This window comes from Linepithema humile, chromosome 1 (genome assembly GCF_040581485.1).
Source record: "Linepithema humile isolate Giens D197 chromosome 1, Lhum_UNIL_v1.0, whole genome shotgun sequence".
Classification (NCBI taxonomy): Eukaryota; Metazoa; Arthropoda; class Insecta; order Hymenoptera; family Formicidae; genus Linepithema; species Linepithema humile.
In genome coordinates, this window is record NC_090128.1 from 7055604 (window position 1) to 7078248 (window position 22645).

Below are 22645 nucleotides of genomic sequence, written 5' to 3' on the forward strand. Positions count from 1 at the left end.
TTCACGTAACACTCTTGATAATTATGAACCATTTTCTTCTTATAAAAAATAATATTTTTTTATATTAATATTTCAAAGAAAAATATTAATAATAAAATATTTAATACTTCAATTAAAATGAAAATAAAGCATAGTAAAAACAATATATTTCATTAAAACGCAATCATAATAATTTTAATTTAACATTCTGTTTACTCAATACATACAAATATACATTAAATATACATTAGGATAAATATTTTATTAAATTTTTCTATTCATAATAGTTAAACATTAATTATATTTGCATTTCTATGCTGCACAGTAATCATAAAACTAACTTTTCATTCAAAGATTATTTATTCCTACGTTAATCTAGCATTTATAAATAAAAGAGGTAATTTTAAAATATTGTCTCATATTTCTAACTACAATATAAAAATGCACAGAAGTATTTTTCATATCAATATCACAAGCAAAAAAATATATATATAAACCCTAGATAATTAATTAAAATCGTAGATTAATTACACTTCTTAAATTAAGTATTAGAACTTTGTACAGTACGTTCAAACAGTTTTATTATATCCACTACTGATTCATCAATATTTGTTCCCATTTCATAAGTAAATTTTTTACCTAACTTTTCTACATTTAACTGTAAAGGATTAGTTTTATCATCCAAGATAGCGATGTGACTTCCTAACATCTGACTCATAAGCTTTGTGCATATTGTTAAGATAACTGATCGGGGGAAACTCCTTAATCTTTTATTACGATTTCTGGCTACATTTTCGAATTCCCCAAGAATAATTTTCAAAGTTTCTATTCGCCTTTTGTGTACTTTCATTTGTCTGCTTTTATCGTGTTCAAAAGTGGCTAAACATTTATATACTTCCGAAATTGCAAATGATATATTTACAAAGTCTGAAAAATACTCTTCTATGGTAAAATATTTTTTTACTGTATTAAAACATTTCAAAACATTCACGAAAATTGATTTGGCATCATTTAAATTTGACACACACTTATCTGGAAAATGAGCAGCAAAACCTTCAAAGTTCTTTCTTTCATCACTAAATATTAGTAATTTTGTTAAGTCCTTAGATTTCATAACTGATTCTGATTTTGAATTATCTGTCTCGCTTGACTCATTATTCTCTTCTATATGTAATAATTTATTTGTTGATGCAGTTAAAAGTTCAGCTCCATATATCCCCCAGAATTTATTAACATTGTTATATACAATATTATCCAGTTTTTGTAAAAATGAATATATATCTGCATCAATCTTTTCATTACTTAATGGTTCAATTACTTGTTCATGAAATATTTTCATCATGTACTCCGCGGCAATCATATGATTTCTGGCTTCAGTAAAGCGATAACTGTGTACAAAGTATTGGAATAAATTAATTGATGTCATAGCCCAATAAAAAGAGTATGTTTTGAGCGTACATGAAATTGTTTCTGTTAACTGATCCAATATATTATGAACATATATTACAAATTTATGCTTATCATGGAAATTTTTTTCATACAAAGTTGACATGCTTAATAAAGTTGTTAACTGAAGATTTTCTAGGATAATCTTAGAATTTTGATATTTTTCATCATCCATGCCAAGAATAGCATTGAAATTAATAGGATCAGGATATTCAATTTCTTCCTTTGTATATTTCGAATATAGTTCCATTGCTGTATTTAAAAATGAATAACTCTTCTCTGGTTGTTTGAGTTTATGCGAAATGGTATGCAATTCAATAAGCACTCTGATAATTGTAACTATAGCTTTGCGTTCCAGTTCTTTCTCCTTTAACAATGTCACACACGTTGTAAAATGAGTTTCACTAATAACTATGTCTTGCAATTCTGTATCAGAGTATACCAGACCCATATTAAAATAAGTTATCGCAAGGGCTACAATGTCATCAAACTTTCTATCTTTCTCTTCTGCCTCTAAAGTAATTATATTTTCAAACAACATTTTTATTTTACTTTCTGTAGCATCAATCAGGTCTTTTGTTTCTAAAAGCGCAGTTGCACGTTGAATTTTTAATTGAAATGATATATTTAGAACTTCGAGAAATTCCTTACTAACGTTCACACTTTCAACGTTTTCTGTTGACGTCGTTTCTCCAATAGACACTAAAAAAAGTCAATATTCTAAGTTTCTTATGCATATTATATTATGTCGTTTTGAATAATTTATTTCTACTTACCAGATTGAGAAGATTTGCATATTTGGTCAATCCGTTGACGGAAGTACAACTTTATAATCGAATCCATTATTGCTTGATATCATTGAAACAATTTCTTAGTAAGACCCACTCATAAAACTGTTGTCATGTAGGATAAGGCGACGTATGTGCTTTAGTCGTCTGAGAAGGATTTTCAAAACATATTAAGGTCAATGAAATACATGGCTATATACATACGTATATATGTATATCCAAATTATACTAATAGGATAACTGAAGCAAATTTTTCATATATTATCGTTTTAAAGAATAATGGCAGTAACAAAATATTTATTGAAATATTGATAACTAATTCGGCCAAAGGATTGAATAAATGAATATATAAGAATGACATCATATATATCTTATTGAAATGCTATAATTTTATTTAATTATGCTAAAAACTGAATATATATAAATAGATAATATAAAAATTACAAATTTTTGTGTAAATGTTATTTCGTCAAAATAGTTTTATATTTATTTTCACAAGTTTTCCTGCTTATAATAGTAAAAGTAAACATTAATTATATTTGCATTTCTATGCTGCACAGTGATCATAAAACTAACTATTCATTCAAAGATTATTTATTCTTACGTTAATCTAGCATTTATAAATAAAAGAGGTAATTTTAAAATATTGTCTAATATTTCTAACTACAATATAAAAATGCACAGAAGTATTTTTCATTACAATATCACAAGTAAAAAAATATATATATATAAACCTTAGATAATTAATTAAAATCGTAGATTAATTATACGCATTAAAAAAAACATCAAAACTTTCTAAAGCACATTCAAACAGTTGTATTATATTCGTTATTGATTCTTCATTACTTAATTTTATTTCATCAGTAAATTCTCTATTTAGCCTTTCTACATTTAACTGTAAATGAGCGGTTTTAATATCCAAGATAGTCATGTCACATATTAAATCCTCAATCAGAAGTTTTCGTATTGGGAAGAAGAATAAAGGGGACCTTAATTTTTCACGACATATATTTTCGAGTTCACTAGAAATATTTCTCAAAGTTTCTGCTCGCCGTTTGTGTAATTTAATTTGTCTGCTTTTATCTTGTTCAAAAGTTGCTAAACATTTATATACTTTGGAAGTTGCTATTGATATATCTAGAAAGTCTGTAGGATACTCTTTTATGGTAAAATATTTCTTTACTGTATCAAAACATTTCAAAACATTCACGAAAATTGATTTGGCATCATTTAAATTTGACACACACTCATCTGGAAAATGAGCAGCAAAACCTTCAAAGTCCTTTCTTTCATCACTAAATATTAGTAATTTTGTTAAGTCCTTAGATTTCATAACTGATTCTGATTTTGAATTATCTGTCTCGCTTGGCTCATTATTCTCTTCTATATGTAATAATTTATTTGTTGATGCAGTTAAAAGTTCAGCTCCATATATCCCCCAGAATTTATTAACATTGTTATATCCAATATTATCCAGTTTTTGTAAAAGTGAATATAATTCTGCATCAATCTCTTCATTACTTAATGGTTCAATTACTTGTTCATGAAACATTTTCATCATGTACTCCGCGGCAATCATATGATTTCTGGCTTCAATAAAGCGATAACTGTGTACAAAGTATTGGAATAAATTAATTGATGTCATAGCCCAATAAAAAGGGTATGCTTTGAGCATACATGAAATTGTTTCTGTTAACTGATCCAATATATTATGAACATATATTACAAATTTATGCTTATCACGGAAATTTTTTTCATACAAAGTTGACATGCTTAATAAAGTTGTTAACTGAAGATTTTCTAGGATAATCTTAGAATTTTGATATTTTTCATCATCCATGCCAAGAATAGCATTGAAATTAATAGGATCAGGATATTCAATTTCTTCCTTTGTATATTTCGAATATAGTTCCATTGCTGTATTTAAAAATGAATAACTCTTCTCTGGTTGTTTGAGTTTATGCGAAATGGTATGCAATTCAATAAGCACTCTGATAATTGTAACTATAGCTTTGCGTTCCAGTTCTTTCTCCTTTAACAATGTCACACACGTTGTAAAATGAGTTTCACTAATAACTATGTCTTGCAATTCTGTATCAGAGTATACCAGACCCATATTAAAATAAGTTATCGCAAGGGCTACAATGTCATCAAACTTTCTATCTTTCTCTTCTGCCTCTAAAGTAATTATATTTTCAAACAACATTTTTATTTTACTTTCTGTAGCATCAATCAGGTCTTTTGTTTCTAAAAGCGCAGTTGCACGTTGAATTTTTAATTGAAATGATATATTTAGAACTTCGAGAAATTCCTTACTAACGTTCACACTTTCAACGTTTTCTGTTGACGTCGTTTCTCCAATAGACACTAAAAAAAGTCAATATTCTAAGTTTCTTATGCATATTATATTATGTCGTTTTGAATAATTTATTTCTACTTACCAGATTGAGAAGATTTGCATATTTGGTCAATCCGTTGACGGAAGTACAACTTTATAATCGAATCCATTATTGCTTGATATTATTGTAACAATTTCTTAGTATGATCCACTCATAAAACTGTTGTCATGTAGGATAAGGCGACGTATGTGCTTTAGTCGTCTGAGAAGGATTTTCAAAACATATTAAGGTCAATGAAATACATGGTTATATACATACGTATATATGTATATTTAAGCTATGCCAATATAAGATAACTGAATCAAATATTTCGTATATTGTTGTTTTAAAGAATAATGAATTAAACAATAAGAACATATTTATTTAAATATTGATAATAACTAGTTCGATCAAAAGGATTAAATAAATTAATTAAGAAGGACATCACATGTCTTATTGAAATGCTATTGCAACAGTTTTATTTTATTATGCTTCAAATTGAATATACATAAATTGGTGGTATAAAATATACAAATTTTGTTCTAAGTATTACTAAAATAGTTTATAGAAATAGTTTTACAAATTTTTATATATTTTTAAATATTTTTCCATTTATATTTCCCAAAATATTATTTATTTTCATATTTATATTATACAGTAGTTGTAACAAATTCTTCATGCAAAAATTTTATGTTTATAAGCATAAATATTTGAGAAATAGGAAATCTTCTATGTTTCCTATTATTTCCGTGTAATATAAAAATGCATAAAAATAATATTTTTTTTCTACAGTGTCATAAGGAAAATTATAATATATAACTATGGAAAAGTATATAAAATATATAAGCCTTAAAAATAGTTCTAATGAATCTAAACTTATTAAAAAAATTGTTATAATACTAATGTCTAAAACTTTTTATTAAAATGTTCTTAATACTCTTTTTTTATAAAAATCAGTTTATTGTAAGCATCTGTTAATTCCATATAAATATGAAGCATATTTTCTTCATTAGGCGATGTATGCGAAGTATTACTATACATTTTTATTTGCTGTAAAGAGTTTTCTAAAACATCTATTCGGCGTGTAGTCAGTTTCATTTTCCTATCTTTGCTTTGATAAAAATCTGTTAAATATTGGTATGCCATAGAAGTTAGTAGTGCTTTTTCAAAAAAAAAATACAAATTTTCTGCAGAAAATTCAAAATATTTTTCTGCTATATCCAATTGTTCCAAAACATTCACAAATATTTTTTTGGCATCATTCAAATAGAATACATATTTATCTGTAAACTGAGCAGTCACATTTTTTAAGTCCTTTTCTAAATCAGTAAATATTAATAATTTTAAATCCTTTTCTGACTCTATGAATGATTCTGATTTTGAATCATCTGTCTCCCATGATATGTTACCTTCTTTTCTCGGTAATAATCTCTCTTCAGATTTATGTAAAAGCTGAACCCCATAGGCTGCCCAGCATCTAGAAATATAACCACGTACAATTTCATACAATTTACATAAATTAATATGTAATATAGGATTCTCTTGATTCTTTGTCCGTGCATTAATTTGGAATATATTTGTCATGTATTCTGCAGCAGCAATATGATTTCTAGCTTCAGTGAACAGATAATTATGCAAGAAATAACAAGATAATTCAAGTGAAGTGATAGCCCAAAAAATAATATTTTCATTTGAAGACATTGTTTCTTTTATTCTTTTACTTAATATGTCATGAATACATACTACAAATCTTCTATACTTTTCGGAATAGTCCAAATAAAGATATGATAAGTTCTTTAAAATATTTAAATGAAGTTGTTCTAATAAAACTTTAGGATTTTGTACTTCTTCAAAGTTTACACCAAGAATAACTGTCAAATCTATAGGATCAGGATATTCAATTTCTCCCTTTGTATATTCCGAATACAGCTCCATTGCTGTATTTAAAACTGAATAACTTTTCTCTGATTGTTCGCGTTTATATGAAATCTCATATAATTCATCAAGTACTCTGATAGTTATCACTATAGCTTTGCGTTCCAATTCCTTTTCCTTTAACAATTTTAGACATCTCTTATAATAGACTTCAGCAATAGATAAAGAGTAAAGTTTTTCCGATTTCGGGTCTTCAGTGTATATTGTACCCATATAATAATTAGCTATTGCCAGGACAACAATGTTATCAAATTTTGTGTTTTTTGAAGTAGTTACATCTTTAAACAAACGGTCTATTCTGATTTTTATGGTATGGATCAATTTATTCTTTTTTGAAAATTCATTTGTTTGTTGTTTTTTTAGTTCAAATAATGATTTTATAACTTTGAGAAATTTCTTATCAACATCAACATCTTTAATGCTCTCTGCTGAAGTCACTTCTTTATTGGACACTAAATAAGTTAATATTAAAAGATTATCATAAATAGTATAAATTTTGTTCTAAAACAATTATTTTTATTTACCAGATTGAGAGGATATTTGTTCAATCCGTTGTTCAGTATATTTATCCAGGAAGTAGTCCATTCTTGGTTGATATCGAGCAAGCAAATTCCTTGTATCAACTCGTAAAATGTGATTATACACAGAAAGTTTAAACGTATCGCTCTTTGTCAACTATAAGTGTTTTTCAGCAAGGAAACTTAACCGATTAAACTTTTTCTCATAATCAGATCTTACGTCTAACAAGGTAGTTTTCCACCAAGAGACACAAGCGACACAAAAGTATTATTCTCTCTGTTGCTCATTGAATATCGAACAAAGACAGAATGATACTTGTGTCGATTTGTGTCAACTTGTGTCCTTTGCTGGAAAACAACCCAAATTCTTTTAAGTGTGTTTTACATTTATAGGTGTAGCTGCCTATGACACTTATAGAAGTGTATGGAAATCTGCCTTTTATTTATATAGTGTAGCAAGATTGCATTATCGATAAAATGTTTAATTATCTATATACGATATGTTAGATTGCACTACTATTTTTTTACCGATGGCATTTAGCTATCAAGTTTGTGTCTTTCACGAAATAGGCGCTTCGTTAGCGACAATGCCGATGCTTGATTTTGTGTGCCGTTGTCGGTTTTTGCAGTTTTGACATGATAAATATTTAATTTCTGTATGTAGAGATTTTCACATACGTAGCCGCCTGATGCTCGTTTTCAACAATGCAAATACAAAGCGAGATATATTTTGAGAAGATAGTTTTTTGTATATATTGAGAGAAACCTAGGTTAGAATTGACAGTTGTATATATTTTCAGTACATTACAGTGGGTTTAGGCAATTTTAAAAACTGGTATTTATTATGACATAAACATTATATTTATTTGAGAAAAATCTTGATTTCTCGCATTTATTATTTATAATTTTGCATTTCGTTTTTATAGGTATTCATAGATAGACAAGATATTAATTATGGACCGTGGCAAGACTGGGCTTGGTAGAGCAGTTAAAAGTAAAATTGCTCAACATCCTTCTGACTTATTTGCATTAGGATCTAAGAGCTCACGGAATGAAAGTTCTGATTCCAAAAACAGGCCAGGTGTTATTCATCCAAAACCAGGTGGTAGTTCTGCAACTTCTGGTAAATAGTTTGCTTTTCTTTTATATTGACAATTTTTGATTATGCTGTCTCACAATATTAATCATGCAATTTAATATATTAATTATCATAATTTTATAGGTAATGATCGGAAAAAGGAAGCACCTTCTGGATCTCTTCAATCATTTTCATATGTTCCACAGAAGAAGCCTAAGTTAAGTCATATCGGTTCTTATCAAAGACAACCTTCTTCGAGCGCAGAAGCATGGGAAGTTTTAGCTACAGACACTGATCCTGCAGACTTTGTACCTATGGTACTTGAAGCTAACGACAATGATGAAGCTGACAAAGTTATTGGGATAATATGCGGTGCAATCAAGACATTAAAGAATCAGAAATGGAAACCTGATACATTAGTTTACATGGGCTTATTGTATCTGGCAAAGATTCGCCCATCTATTTTTTCACATGATTGTATATTACATGCACTGTCCTCCCTTTTAAAAAGAGATCAAACTTATAATTTCAAGAGTAAAGGGAATCCATTGGTTCCTGTACTCGCTGCAAATCTTTTAATGAAAGGATTCCATGAGAAAAAGAATTGGCCGGAAATATTTGTGAAGGTTATTCATTTTTACTATATTATACTATATTATTTATACTATATTGTACTATATTATTTATACTTATACTATATTACTATATTATACTATATTATTTATATTATTTATTGTACAAAATTCAATATTTTTACTATTATATTTATAGTTGTATATCGAAGATGCTCTTGGTGAACGTGTATGGGTTGATCATGAAGAATGCAAGGGCTTTGTTGACAACATTTTAACTGGTTTTAATACAAGACATCCCCCTAAGTCTGTATTACAGCCGGAATTTCCTGTGTTAATGCAGCGGGATTGTCATAGCCCATCTACAGTGGATGATGAAGATCCGACAGCATCAACGACATTGTTATCTGGAGATAAGGAAAAAATAGAGTTTCCAGTAGGTCCGAGATACGCACATTGCATGGAGAATATTGAATCAATAGTGTTGGAAGCTGTGAAGGAGCAATTGAACAGACGTCAAGCTGAGACCATAACGAGAAATTTCTTAAAGCTGCTCTCCTCGGCATGCGGATTTGTGGAAATTAGAAACATCGCTGTCCCCAGGCTAGAAGTATGGTTGCACAATCCTAAACTGATGAGACCCGCGCAGGAACTGCTCATGTACATTTGTTACAATTGCACGTCTCACACTCAAAGAGACGTCGAGGTCATAAGCCAACTGGTGAAAATGAGATTGAAACCGAAAGCTGTAATTAATATGTACCTGAACGGCGTTAAGGAACTTATTGGATTACATCCGGAGAATTTAGCGACCATATTAAAGCACACGATTTACAACGAATTGTCGAACGCGCGCAATCCAAATAACATGCCCATGCTGGCTATAATGTTCCAGACGTTACCCGAGCAAGCGGCCAAGTTGCTCGCGGAGATCTTTCAGGATTTACTGATGAATCGCGAGGATTACTTGAGGCCATTGCGCGCATTGCTCAGAGAAATCGTGCGCGTATGTCGGCATGATATCAACCTCCTAGCTTTCGCTCGCATGCTTATGTCCGAGAGGCCAGACATAGCTCAACAATTGTTGACTTTTGAATTCAAAGATCGCATGTTTATGTCAATAGCGGACCTCTTGTGTCTGTGTATGCTTCTCGGAATAAGTCCGCAGGTGAAAGAGGCGGCGACATTGTCACAACGTGCAGACAAGAAGGACGTAGCTTTGCTACATCAGTTCCAAAATCTTGTGGCCATGATACAGTACGAAGCGATACTCTGGTTGCAGAATGTAGCGCCACAGATGTACGCCATCGGACGAAATGAGCTGCTGCACGCAATGCACAAGATCTTGCTGTTAGAATCTCCTGAAAATTATTACAAACTGGATAATTGGCCACCGGAATCAGACAGAGGATTTTACATACGATTGGTATCCGACGTTCCTCTGCTGCAAAGTTCGTTGTTGAGACTATTACTGATTGGTTTTGCAAAAGTAAGTATTTGAATTCATTATGTATAAAAATGACTCTAACAATTTTCTTTATGTTATTTTTGTCCGTAGGATAACAGCATTACTCACTCGGAGACGTTGGATTTAGCCGATCAACTGATACGGCGCGCCGCTGCTAATTCGACGGAAAATTTTCCTATGTTGCAAGCAGACAAAACGGACATAGTTGAACTTATTTTCAATCTTTGCATTTATCAGCCACCGGGAACAATAAACATACCCGCTGGGTAAGCGTACATGTGTACATTGTTTTATATTTACAATCGCTATTATATAATAATTCGTTTCGTAGATATGTGCCGCCAACATTGGCGATAGCTAATCTCTACTGGAAGGGATGGATAATGTTATTAATGATGGCTGCTCATAATCCAACTACAATCGGCGCATTAGCGTGGAAACGATATCCTATACTGAGAACATTGATGGAAATGTGTATCACAAAGTAAAAATCTATAAATTAAAAATATTCTATAATTATAATATTAAGCACATTGTAAACATTTCGTGGGAATGACCGGCTCTCAGCCGTGTTTTCATTCGTTTTACAGCCATTTCTCGTATCCACCACCGACTATGGCCTTGCCGGAGATAATGGAGCAAGAACGCACGAAAGAACTGCAGGTTGAAGCCATGGAGAAGCAAGAGATATTGGAATACGAATCACATTTAGCCGCTGCATCGACTAGAATGCAGTTATCTGAGCAAAATAGCTTTCTACTGTCACAGTTAATCACTATGGATCCAACGGGTATCGCTAGAAGACCACCGCCGGCTGTGCTCGAGCAACTACAGTCATTGAACACTTCTCACAGATTGGGTCATCTGCTTTGTCGGTCGCGAAAGCCAGATTTCTTGCTAGATATCATTCAGCGACAACAACAGAGCACGTCGCAGAGTATGCCTTGGTTAGCTGATCTGGTGCAAAATAGCGAGGGCTCTCTCAGTCAACTTCCGGTGCAATGTCTATGTGAATATCTCTTGTCGACTAGCCCGCAGACGGTCGAGAAGCAGCCCAGGCAACAGCAGTTGCTGGCTCACCTTCAGACACTGCTGACCGATCCGAATCAGGATCAGCAACACGCTTACGAAGTCTTGGAATACTTTTTGAGAAGACTGAGCAGTCAGCAGAGTAGTAGTCGCATACAAGCGATCACTGGATTGAAGATGGTTTTGGACTCGATACCTCTCGAAGATGACACTATGGACGTGGATGGGGAGAATGAGAAGTGAGTTTCTAGACTATGAAAAGAGAAATATTTTTTTAGTATTTTCAAGAGATATTTTAACACTGGGACATTTTCAGGGAGACTTGGCTGCTTCGAAAACTGCCGTCTATACCTCACTTTCTGTCTGTGCGCTCACTGGTTTCCACGGCGTTACGCGGCGCTTGTCAGGTGGAAAACAGCCCCGAACTGGTGCACACTTACATATCGTATCTGGCCGCGCATACAATCGACGACGATTTACCCGACCTGACCGACTTGGCCAACGAGATCTCTCAATTGGTCGTTGAACGTAGCACGATCATCGCGGCCATTCTGCCGCAACCGGAGAGCGATAATCAGCAGGCTAAGCAAACATTGCATGCTTTTATGGCAATCTTCTGCAATTATCTCGAGAAGGCACGATCGCCCAGAGGTGAGGGTTACCAGTGGTCCGAGAGTCAAGATCAGATTTTGGTGCAGTGGAGCAACGGCGAAGAGTGCACGATGCATATATTAGTGGTGCACGCTATGATTATATTATTAACGTACGATTCATCCGAGGATGATCAGCTGTTCACCACTTTATTAGAGACGTGGTTTCCACTGACCGAACAGCCGAAGGCTTTTCTCGTGGACACCAGCGAGGAAGCGCTACTCATACCTGATTGGTTGAAATTACGAATGATTAGAAGCAACGTGCCGCGTCTAGTCGACGCAGCTCTGAAGGATCTCGAGCCACAACAGCTTGTACTCTTCATACAGAGCTTCGGAATACCCGTGTCGTCGATGAGTAAACTGCTGCACACCCTTGACGCGGGTGTCCAGATCGATCCGGGGTCAGTCGGCGAAGCGGTATTAGATAAGACATACATGGCGCAGTTGGTTGAGGTACAGCATAGAAGAGGCGCTACTGGTGGATTGGTATTTGTGCAAGTGTTGCAGCTGATGGAACCGCAATTACCAGATGAGAATATGATGCCGATCAGTAGGTTGCAGCAACCGTTGCCGCCAAGCGCCACAGTGCAGAAGCAGTCCGTCATACAGTGCTCGATCAAGACCGATGTGCCTCATTTGATAAATCGACTTTTTATCGAGAACATCCATGTTAATCAAAAGATAGACGCTTATCGACGCTTGCATAAAACTCTAGCGAAGGATCTGCAGAGATCGAGCGTTAAAGAGAGCAGCGCCGTGGTGCTGGCGATACAGCATATATGCAGCGTTCTGAGTTCTATGCAGGTGAAGCAGTTTTTGGCCTCCCTCGTACACATGCCACAGTACTCTTGCACGCTGATGCGAGTGATACTGCTGCCACTGAAGAAACCGTCGACATCGAAACACGTAGTCGAGCTGGCACGCAATATGTGCCTGAATCTAATATCGCTGATAGGCGACGTGAAGGCGCCGGTCCTATCAATTCTGCGGGATTTCGCTAACGTGCAATTGACGAAGACGCCGCAACGTACGGAGCTGTCGATGCTGATGCAGAGCCGCGGCGAAGGTCCCGGTCCGATACTGGAGGGCACAGATCCCGTGAATCTGGAAGGCGTAGGTCGGAGACTGCTCGATCTTTGCCTGAAACAACAGAAGAACGATGTTTTAGTTGAAGCTATGGCGAAATTATTGGTCAGCGACAGTAATGAAGACGCGTTGAAACCTCGCACGGGCCTGTTGATCGATTGGTTGGCATCTGTGGAGCCTGAATTGATCGGTATTTGTCCCAATCTGCAGATGAAGTTATTATTCGGTAAAGCAAAGGTGCACATTAACATCGATAAGAATGTTGTCAGCTCGCATTCTTGCAGACCTTACTTGCTAACATTGTTGACGCACAGAGCAAGCTGGGCCACTTTGTATAAATGTGTCGGGCACTTGTTGGACAAATATGACGAAGGGTGAGTTTTCTTCTGTACAATTAAAAGAAATCTAATTTTCTTAAAAATATAATTTAAATTTTTTAAATATTGTTATTTTAAATTAATAATTTGATTTATATACTTTTTTAAATTTCTGTTTTTTAATTACAATATTAATGTAGATTCTTATATTTATGTGTGTTTGTAGATACGATCCAACTGCGGTTCTGGACTTTTTATGGGCTCTGACATGCAATCCTAAGCTGTGGCAAGGTCGGGACAAATTCACGCCGAAGCATTATGTTCCTGAGAATATCTTGCTGCTAGAAGAACGGCAGCTGCTTAATCTAGTGACGTATTTAGTGTCCGAAGCCGTTATTATATGTAATATGCAGAACAGAAACGCCGCCCTCGCAAGAATGGACATCAGATTGGATTTATTGTTGCATTGTATATCTACTGAAGATGAACTGATTTCCAGTGTAGTAAACTATTTAGCGGAACGTATGATGGATAATATTGAGTACGAATTTTACAGTCGTATACATCTTATAACACATCTTATAATTCACCGTTCGTTATTTTAACGTCGATCGTATTTTAATTTTCAGCAAAGACTCGGCGGATATGGCACATCAGTTTCTACTTCACATGTACATGAAAATTCCGAAGGTTATCTGTTTTCTTAACACTTTCCAAGCGAACAAGTTCGTCAATGGAGCGAAAATAACCGATTGGACGGGCTCGGTGCTCGATTGTATGAGCCATTCTTTATTGACGGCGTTGGCGGCGACCCCGAGGCAAAAGTCCTGGAATTCGAAGTCTCAGGAATTCGAACTTTGCGCGAGAAAAATGGCCGCGGTGCATCCTATATTAGTATTACGGCAATTACCGATGTTGGCGTCTTCTTTAATGGGAAGATGTTATCTCGACTTCAGTCAATTTCGATCCGGTCATCATTTAAATCTCTTCACGCAAGTTATGGGATTGTTGGAGCTGTTGCAGCCGCATCTATTTGACAAGCAACATGAAACTCCATTGGAGAACACTTTGGAAAATTATTTTCAATGTTTCCAGGTATTGTACATTTTTTGTACATCTTTTATAACGACATGAGAAACATAAAATATCGATTATGACAATAATGCATTAAATTTACATCGAGAAATCATATTTGATTATAATCATAATTTTTATTTTTTTAATATTAAAAAATGAAAAAAAAAAAACAAATGTTATTTGTAATTTATAATATACATTAAGTTGCCGTAAAATTGACTCAATAATTATTGTTATTTTCTCAAATTCTTTAAATACATTTTTCTGATATTTTATGGATACGATTTTCAGAATTACGGACATGTAAAAGATATTACCTCCTTGGTGATCAGATTCGTGTCGCTATTACAATCTTACATCTCACGTGAGCCACAACGAGCAATGAAATATCTACAAAAACACGCACAAGCTCTGCAGTAAGTTACTTTCTGTTAGACTGCGTATTACAAACAATATGTTTATATATGTAATTTATACGTGCAAATGTAGTGAGTTACAGATAAATTATCCTAGTATAATACCTTTGAGGACACTCGTATCGGGAATACCAATGCCTAGAGAAGGAGAAGATATAGATGATATTCTAATCACTATAGCTCCCACATTGCATCCTTCGGAACCTACCATTCCGACACACTGGCAATCACTGTTGACTACACTTTCCAAATTGCATGGTGAAGGTACAACAAATAATTATTTAAATATATCTTCAGTATGTGATTATAAACACACATATATATATATATATATATATATATATATATATGTAAAGAGAAAAAAATTTACTGATCTCTTTAAACGAGACCAGTCTTTATTATCATAAATATTTTAAGAGAACGTATATAATATAGAAAAATTCAAAATTTTTTTTTTGTTACAGATGTGTTGAGTGCGCTTCAAGAAATTGAACACGTGTCATTGCGAAAACCTTCGGTCTTAGAACCTATAACGGATAATATAACGGAACTGCTTGTGTCTCCGCAGGGTAATATCAGGACGCTCGCTCATACTCTACTCGCTAGAGCGCTGAAACACCGTCCGGCATCAAACGCGAACATATTGTCCGCGTATCAAAGATGCTTAGACAGCCATAGAGCGGACGTTCTTATGTCAGCTTTGGAAAAACTACCGGATATTGTGTTATGCATGCAAGGTAAGCCATCTCCTGACAAATGACATTTTAATATTAATTCGTAATGAGTTTTATAAACAAGTCCTTTTGTTTCTACATTGCAGAACACGCTTTACCGTTGATGCAGAGAGTGTTCGAGCTAGGAGTAAATTCGAATGTCAACACGATACCTTATATCAATAAGACTATCGCCTTGTTAAACACACAGCAAGGTTGTTAATATCAAAAAATGTTAGTCTGTTTTGTAAATATTAAGCATTAAGACTTTTCTACGATTAAAACAAAACTGCAAAAAATTTCTTATTTTTTTCTTCCAATGCACTCGAGCTGTAAGTTAATATAATTATTCAAATACAAAAATAAAAATAGTATAAAACTTTTTTTTATATTTTTTCATATATTCATATCTTCATCTTTTTTTACAAACTTACACATGTTTACAAAACTATATATTTTTATATCATTGTCAGTCCATTGTAATTATACATTTATTGAAAAGCTTCTGGAGGAATATCGTTAACTGTATATCTCTTCGTAAATATATTTATTGCGTTTCTTATATTCCATTCTGCTTCCTGCAGATACTTGTAGCAATATCGAATATTCATTTTTGTAATTTCGCGTAAAAATCTAAGTAATTGCTCCTTTTCCGATACACTGAGTACTGTTGGAGTGAACTTGGGCACAGGTTTCAGTTCAAATTTTATTTCATTAGTCATGTGGGAAGGTATACCATCAATATAGTATTGATCATTTACAATGGTATGTTCATTGTCTTCTTTTCGTATAATAATAAAAGTTCGGTTGAAGAACATAGGTTGGCATTGTGATATCCGATACGCAAATAATCCTTGAATGGAAATGGCTATGTAATTATCTCCTTCATCCAACAAATCAATATGAAATGTTTTGAAATCATGTGACGTTGGTGGTTGTCGTTGGAGAGCGGTGATTATCTTCTCAGGTCCACAAAAAAGAAAATCATGACACTTAGCATAATCAGCAAATTTTAATAAATTCCTGTTTGTAGAAAATGTTTTGACAATCTCTTTATTTGCATGATTCATAGTAGTACCTAATGTCATGGAATAGAACGCATTTTTGTCATATAGACCATGCATAACTATTCTATCCTCTTGATCATACAGTGCAAAAAAGTGCTTGACAAATTGCTTTATCAAAGAAATCTTTGTTCCATTGCCGAGATAATTATTCTGTATACTTGGCACAAACTTTTTCTCCATTCCTATGACAATCCCATCTAATTTTTGTAGATGTGGAAATATATTTTTCACGGCCTGTATGTAGTCCTGAGAAGTACTATACTTGTCACACAATGGATTTCCATCCAACCAAAGTTCGCTTATTTTGAACTCGTGAAAATAACGTAGATATTCCACATCCAGGATTTGATTGTGTCTTAAATCCAGTTTGGTCAGATGATAATTGAAAAATTTGTCAAATAATATGATGGCTGTGAGCTTGTTGTACTTCAAACTCAACTCACGAACGGGCAACCGTGTTTGCTGGGACTCACGACTGTTGCCCATAATTCCTAATTTGCTGCAACGTAAGACTAGGTCAAAGATCTTTGGTATAGATATAGGACAGAATATTGAACCCAGTGCCTTCTCGTTTTCAAAGTCATCGAGATTGAATATCTTTTTCACTGGTTCATATCTGGCGTGCAATGCTTGAGCTATGACTCTATTTGTATTCACTTGCAACTCTTCCGTGCTGAGAAATCCCAACACAATATCCAGATGTAGTTCCTGTCCACCATGCAATGTTATGCACAGTCCCTGCGCTATTATATTGTCTATAGCATTGCTGCCGCACTTTGCTAAAAACGTACTTTTATTATTTTTCTCGACGGTATACATAATTGGTATCACAATCGCCGGATCACAGGCAGTTATTACAGCGCGTAAGACATCAGTTCGCGGATGCAAAGCGCCGTCGAAAATGATGAATTTATGCCATAAATCCATGCGGCTTGCAAGAGTTACCTCATGATCATCAAAAGATGGATTTAAATGAGTAAGCCGGTGCGGTTCCCATGTCTGACTTTCTAACGGTTTAGGCGATGCCATTGTTTATTGTGATGAAGAATAGCTGTTTTCTTGAAATTTCCAAGTTCTTACAAAATAGAAACACACAATATTAAAACAACAATATCATAATGAACAGCAACGATATTCGTTAGTAGATATCAATTATCCGTTTTATAAACTTTGTTCAGATCTACAAAACAGTAACTTTCATTTCTATCATTACATCTATTTTGAGATTAGATTAGGTTACATATCGTCAGAGAGAAATCTGACAGGGGCCACGCTGCCGTTTTTCGTACGACGCATTTACTAGGCCGTACACTAGCGGCGCGTACATCCATTTTACAGCCTGCCTGGAACTACATGGCCACATCCATTTTCCGGGATGGTAAAAGAGAGAACATCTTGAGCGTGGCCCCTCTCAGGTTTCTCTCTGGTTGTCACTACAGCGATACGACTTTTCTTGGAAACATCGATTGCAAGAATCGATAATAGTCGATAATTACGAGTCTCGATAATCGAATGCATCACTACATTTCAACACTACTCTACGATAATTGACGTATATGGTTAGGAATATTACATTATCGTAAACATATATTTTACAACATTATCGTCAAGAAAATCTGAAGTAAGTAATTAAGAATTATAATTTCTTATTTAATTTATTTTGGATTAGTTATTCAGATAATATTGCTATTGTTATGCGTATAGATAAATCGTATATCAGATACACATATAATAATAGGTTATCTTTTACTCAGATATAACAATTTAGCATTATTGTTAGCAGTTTTACTCTTACTAATTTTTGTAAGTTAGCATTCTAAAAATTAATAATAGAGCAGAATAGAGTACAAATTTTACTTTAGATTCAGATGTATGTGTAGTGATATTGTTTTATATTTTTATTTGCAGACACAAGACAATATTATAAAAATCAAGGATGTCAAAGGTACTAGATGAGGAATTGAAGCAAGCTTTTGCAAAGTTGCATGAGAAGATGGTGGATACTAAACAGAAACTAAAGTTGGCTGATATACAAATTGATAAATTGCGACGTACAAAACAGCGGGCAGAACTCACTACAAAAGAAATCACCAGCATTCCCGAAGATACAAGAGTGTATGAATCTGTTGGTCGAATGTTTCTTTTAGACAGTATGAATAACATTAAAAACAGTTTGGTAAATAGAATGAAAACATCTGATGAGAAGATCAAAACGTTAGAAAATAATAAGACATATTTACAACGAAGTTTAAAAGAAAGCAAAGATGAAATAACAGAAATGATTCAACAAAAGCAAAATAAAGAGACTTCTGGTTAATATTTTTATGCATCAGTGTACGAATACTATTTGAGTTTCTTGATATTTCTTAAGTTTTTCTGATTAATATTTGGAATGCATATCTGTGAATATAGACAGTTATGAAAATTTCATCTGTTGATTGAAATCATGCTTCACATATTCATGCATTTTTGTAATGTAACACTTTTTTTGTATAATATATTTGGAATAAAATTGTTTAATGAGTCAACTAGATTATGAGAAAATTAATTTCCAATTTTATAATTATAAAGAAAATAGATTCGACGTAGCTATAAACAATTTCTTTGTTGCATCAACACACCTGTAAGCTTCAACGATCAAGAGAGTTGCTGAGGCAATAACAAACTGCATTTTTAGTTATCTAATCTTATGCATCATGCTTAGATGACGCTTTTTGTTCATTATCTGACTTTGATTGCTGTTATAGTTTATCTATTCCAAGTAAAATAAATCTCGTTACATTAGTACATGGTTTTGTATTTTGCGCCTGTAGACTAGAGTCTCTAGGGTCTCTAGGGTCTCTAGGATGGACTTGCTCCTAATGCCATCTGTATATTGTAGAATAAAAAAAATTTTGATTGCTGTTCTGTATATCGAAAATGTAACCGGTATAACCTCTTTTAATAGCAAAAGTTTGGTTTTTATCAAAAGAACAATGTCGACATTAATATTGAGATCTCTGGCATCGTTAAGTAGGAATTCTAATAACGTTTTTACTAAGGTAATTTTCCACAAAAAAGCACATTCTTTGGTACTTCAAAAAACATTGTGGTGATACTTTGCATAACATTGCAAAGTGATAACTTGTAAATAATTTTTCTCATTTATGTTTCTAGAACAAAATAAAAATTTTATTAATTTTTGCTAATTTGTAATTTATTAATTTTATTTTAAATATGAGTGCATGTTTGTTAGACGACAAACAAAATTATTTCTTATAATAGGTATTAAATAGTTAATCATATAATATTGTGAATTAGCATATTGCATATAGATCTCATTATATTGAAGCTTTAATATTTTTTTCAAATAATTTTATTTTTTTTAATAATAGACCTTAAAATTAGATATACTTTTAATCTTGATTTATATTATTAGACACAATTTTATATTAAAATTTCTTGTAAATTTTATCAATAAATTTCTTTTTATTTAGTTTAGGTACATAAACACATCAAAAATATTATGTCAACAATCTATTGTATCAAAGGATCCTAAAGTAAGTAAAAAAAGATCACCAATTACATGGAAAAGTTTGATGCTCTCCGGTCTTGTTGGCACTGGTCTTCTACTATATATGAACAATCTAAGAAATGAAAAAGATAAGGCCATGGCACGGGAAAGAAAACGGCAATTAGGCAAAGCCAAGATTGGTGGTAAATTTGAATTAATAAATACAGAGGGAAAAACAATAAAGTCAGATGATTTCTTGGGACAGTGGATACTGATATACTTTGGATTCACACATTGTCCGGATGTTTGCCCGGATGAAATCGAGAAAATGACAAAAGTGGTAGATAATCTTGGTAAGTTTAAAATTTTTTAAGGTAAGGTATTATGCTAACCGAAAAGAAAGAGAGAATATTTTATTCTTATATAATGGTTATCTTTTTTTTGTTTGCAGAAAAAGAACATAACTTTAAAATACAACCAATTTTCATATCAGTCGATCCAGACAGAGATACACCCATTATTGTTGGCAAATATCTTAAAGAATTCTCTGACAAAATTATTGGTCTTACTGGCAACTCCGACCAAGTGGGAAATGCGTGCAAAGCTTATAGAGTTTATTATAGTAACGGTCCCAAAGATCAGGACAATGATTACATCGTTAGTACATTAGGAATTACAGTTAAATAATTATACGTTTGTTTTTGTGGCATTACATTTTCTTTCTTTTAGGTGGATCACACTATTATTATATACTTGGTAGATCCGGAAGGCATGTTTGTCGATTATTATGGACAAACTCATGATGCGGAAAAGATGATGACTAGTATCCTTGTGAACAAATTGAAGCATGACCAGTTGAAAAATGATGATTCTTCTTCTTCTTGGCTACCATCATTGTCGATTAAAGGAGTGTTATAAGTGCTGACATTCCTCTGTAAAGTTAATTTTTATGTCAGTATTGTACTATAAAAAATTATAAACATGCCCAAAAGTTTATGTCTTGTATATATAATTTATTTTTTAATGGTTAAATGTTAAAAAAAAAATTTTAAATTAAATTAATTTTTGTTACAGAAATTTGTCTAGAAACTAATATATATGCATATCCAAAACTATATATATGCAGCAAATAATAAAAATTTATTAGGCTTATTTTTTTTTATTTTAATATAATTTACATTAAATTGATTTGTGTAAGTTTTACATCAAGCGTATCGTTGATCTTAATACAAATATATATATATACATTTACATACACATAGTGAGAGAGCTTATGAGGTAAAACGTTCAATCGAACATATATTTTCAGAATAAAATATTTGTATCTTAAAGTTGATAACACTCTTCACAATACGCAGCGCTATTGATGCATTTCTTAACAAGAAATTTTTGAACATTTATTTTTATATATTAAACATATTTAGTAGCCTTAAAAACTAGCATTTGTCCATAGGATTTTCATAGATATCGTTGTAGGCTTAAAAAATGTTGATATCATTTACGTCGTTGATGAACAATGAAGAAATGATTATAATATCCTGATTGTTTTATTAGATATAAAAAATAGAATCTTTGTAGAGAAATTAAATAAAGCTGCTTTAAAAGTATTCTAAATTTTATGCAATGTTTGATATCTTATTAGAAATCGCGAATGTGTAAATGTATAACGGTTGATAACAGATTTTTGCGACATGTGATATAAAGCCATATGAAAATTTAACAAGTTATATTATCTATATTTATTATACTATATATGCATAAAATTCATCATGAATAATGGACGTTTAGTATTTTCGCGAGCTAGACTCGTCTATCAATGACGCATATTTCATAATATCGAGAGGTATCGATGAAATATTTTGTCAGATATTCCAATACGTTCTAACAAATCCTTAAAATAATTATATTGAACATCGGCTATACATTATTATATATATATATATATATATATTTGCTCGAATGAATTAATACGCATGATTGCGTCAAATGACACAATAACCCTGTAAAAGAAGATGTGCAAATCAAAAATGATTTAATTTCCATTTAAGTTGCAAAAAGACTAAAAGAAAAATACAAATAGAAATACAAAAAGATAGAGATTTTTTTTACTCTCTTCTATTTATATTCTCTTTTATTTCGAAATTTTATACCAAAAGTTGAATCCTTCAGTAGTTCTATCTTTATCTTCAGGGATAATACACGCGTACGTTTAAATGCATATTGTAGATTTACGTGACAAGCGACATGTTTTTTTTTTTTTTTCTATCGTGCGTGAGAATCCGGGCATTATTACGGATGCCCGTGGTGTTGTTGCAGATTGTGCAGTTCGTATGCGATGTGACAGCACTCAGAGTCGCTCCATCGATGCTGGTCGCGGATTTTATCGATATTTGGTCCTGATGTATCTGACATCTGAGAAAAAAAGCAGTTAACACAGACGAGACTCAGTTTCGCAGTGACAGAATAATTTTCACTTTTTCGGAGGAAATCATTTATCACAATATGTATGTGCAATTATACTTGCAATTACATATTAGATCTTAAAAAGTACACTAAGTCCTTACGAAAAAATATAGCTACTTCTGTATCATATTAAAATTCACAGTATACTATATAAATTTTCATTTGATAT

General features: G+C 32.7%; 7 protein-coding genes across 15 annotated transcripts in view; 3 read left to right on the plus strand and 4 right to left on the minus strand.

The window, feature by feature from the left end:
* Positions 1 to 124: 124 nt before the first annotated feature.
* On the minus strand, positions 125 to 2651 carry LOC105679815 (KIF-binding protein-like). Of its 2 annotated transcripts, XM_067361183.1 has the most exons (3): positions 2202 to 2651; positions 1008 to 2127; positions 721 to 906 (listed from the first exon to the last, which is right to left on the minus strand). In XM_067361183.1, exons 1-3 carry the CDS (start codon positions 2266 to 2268, stop codon positions 867 to 869), a joined length of 1227 nt encoding a protein of 408 aa, XP_067217284.1. In that variant the 5' UTR covers positions 2269 to 2651; the 3' UTR covers positions 721 to 866. The 2 variants fall into 2 exon arrangements, with proteins under 2 accessions (XP_012235508.1, XP_067217284.1); XM_012380085.2 differs by having other exon boundaries at positions 125 to 2127.
* A 140-nt stretch (positions 2652 to 2791) lies between these two features.
* LOC105679816 (KIF-binding protein) lies at positions 2792 to 7457 on the minus strand. Of its 4 annotated transcripts, XM_067361180.1 has the most exons (4): positions 7051 to 7454; positions 6001 to 6068; positions 4655 to 4813; positions 2792 to 4580 (listed from the first exon to the last, which is right to left on the minus strand). In XM_067361180.1, the coding sequence occupies exons 3-4, from the start codon at positions 4719 to 4721 to the stop codon at positions 2974 to 2976; spliced, it is 1674 nt and encodes a 557-aa protein (XP_067217281.1). In that variant the 5' UTR covers positions 4722 to 4813; positions 6001 to 6068; positions 7051 to 7454; the 3' UTR covers positions 2792 to 2973. The 4 variants fall into 4 exon arrangements, with proteins under 4 accessions (XP_067217281.1, XP_067217282.1, XP_067217283.1 ...); XM_067361181.1 differs by lacking the exon at positions 6001 to 6068; XM_067361182.1 differs by lacking the exon at positions 2792 to 4580 and having other exon boundaries at positions 4670 to 4813; positions 6001 to 6978; positions 7051 to 7187.
* A 176-nt stretch (positions 7458 to 7633) lies between these two features.
* IntS1 (integrator complex subunit 1) lies at positions 7634 to 15813 on the plus strand. The gene is made up of 14 exons (XM_012380083.2): positions 7634 to 7879; positions 7971 to 8167; positions 8267 to 8748; positions 8894 to 10183; positions 10253 to 10428; positions 10494 to 10646; positions 10753 to 11430; positions 11508 to 13304; positions 13474 to 13788; positions 13877 to 14342; positions 14616 to 14740; positions 14814 to 15004; positions 15205 to 15477; positions 15561 to 15813. Exons 2-14 carry the CDS (start codon positions 7999 to 8001, stop codon positions 15674 to 15676), a joined length of 6231 nt encoding a protein of 2076 aa, XP_012235506.1. The 5' UTR covers positions 7634 to 7879; positions 7971 to 7998; the 3' UTR covers positions 15677 to 15813.
* Positions 15814 to 15822: 9 nt separating this feature from the next.
* LOC105679875 (nuclear RNA export factor 2) lies at positions 15823 to 17861 on the minus strand. The gene has a single exon (XM_012380169.2). The coding sequence runs from the start codon at positions 17547 to 17549 to the stop codon at positions 15945 to 15947; it is 1605 nt and encodes a 534-aa protein (XP_012235592.1). The 5' UTR covers positions 17550 to 17861; the 3' UTR covers positions 15823 to 15944.
* A 120-nt stretch (positions 17862 to 17981) lies between these two features.
* Pfdn1 (prefoldin 1) lies at positions 17982 to 19051 on the plus strand. The gene is made up of 2 exons (XM_012380171.2): positions 17982 to 18141; positions 18429 to 19051. Exon 2 carries the CDS (start codon positions 18457 to 18459, stop codon positions 18835 to 18837), a length of 381 nt encoding a protein of 126 aa, XP_012235594.1. The 5' UTR covers positions 17982 to 18141; positions 18429 to 18456; the 3' UTR covers positions 18838 to 19051.
* A 345-nt stretch (positions 19052 to 19396) lies between these two features.
* On the plus strand, positions 19397 to 21009 carry Scox (Synthesis of cytochrome c oxidase). Its single transcript, XM_012380170.2, has 4 exons — positions 19397 to 19561; positions 19997 to 20366; positions 20465 to 20670; positions 20743 to 21009. The coding sequence occupies exons 1-4, from the start codon at positions 19496 to 19498 to the stop codon at positions 20929 to 20931; spliced, it is 831 nt and encodes a 276-aa protein (XP_012235593.2). The 5' UTR covers positions 19397 to 19495; the 3' UTR covers positions 20932 to 21009.
* Positions 21010 to 22233: 1224 nt separating this feature from the next.
* Positions 22234 to 22645, minus strand: part of LOC105679716 (secretin receptor) — a 40054-nt gene continuing 39642 nt past the window's right edge. For all 5 annotated transcript variants that reach the window (XM_012379915.2, XM_012379911.2, XM_012379913.2 and 2 more), the window contains one exon: positions 22234 to 22425. In XM_012379915.2, coding sequence (XP_012235338.1) covers positions 22303 to 22425 — 123 coding nt within the window. In that variant the 3' untranslated portion in view covers positions 22234 to 22302. The remainder of the gene's footprint in view (positions 22426 to 22645) is intronic.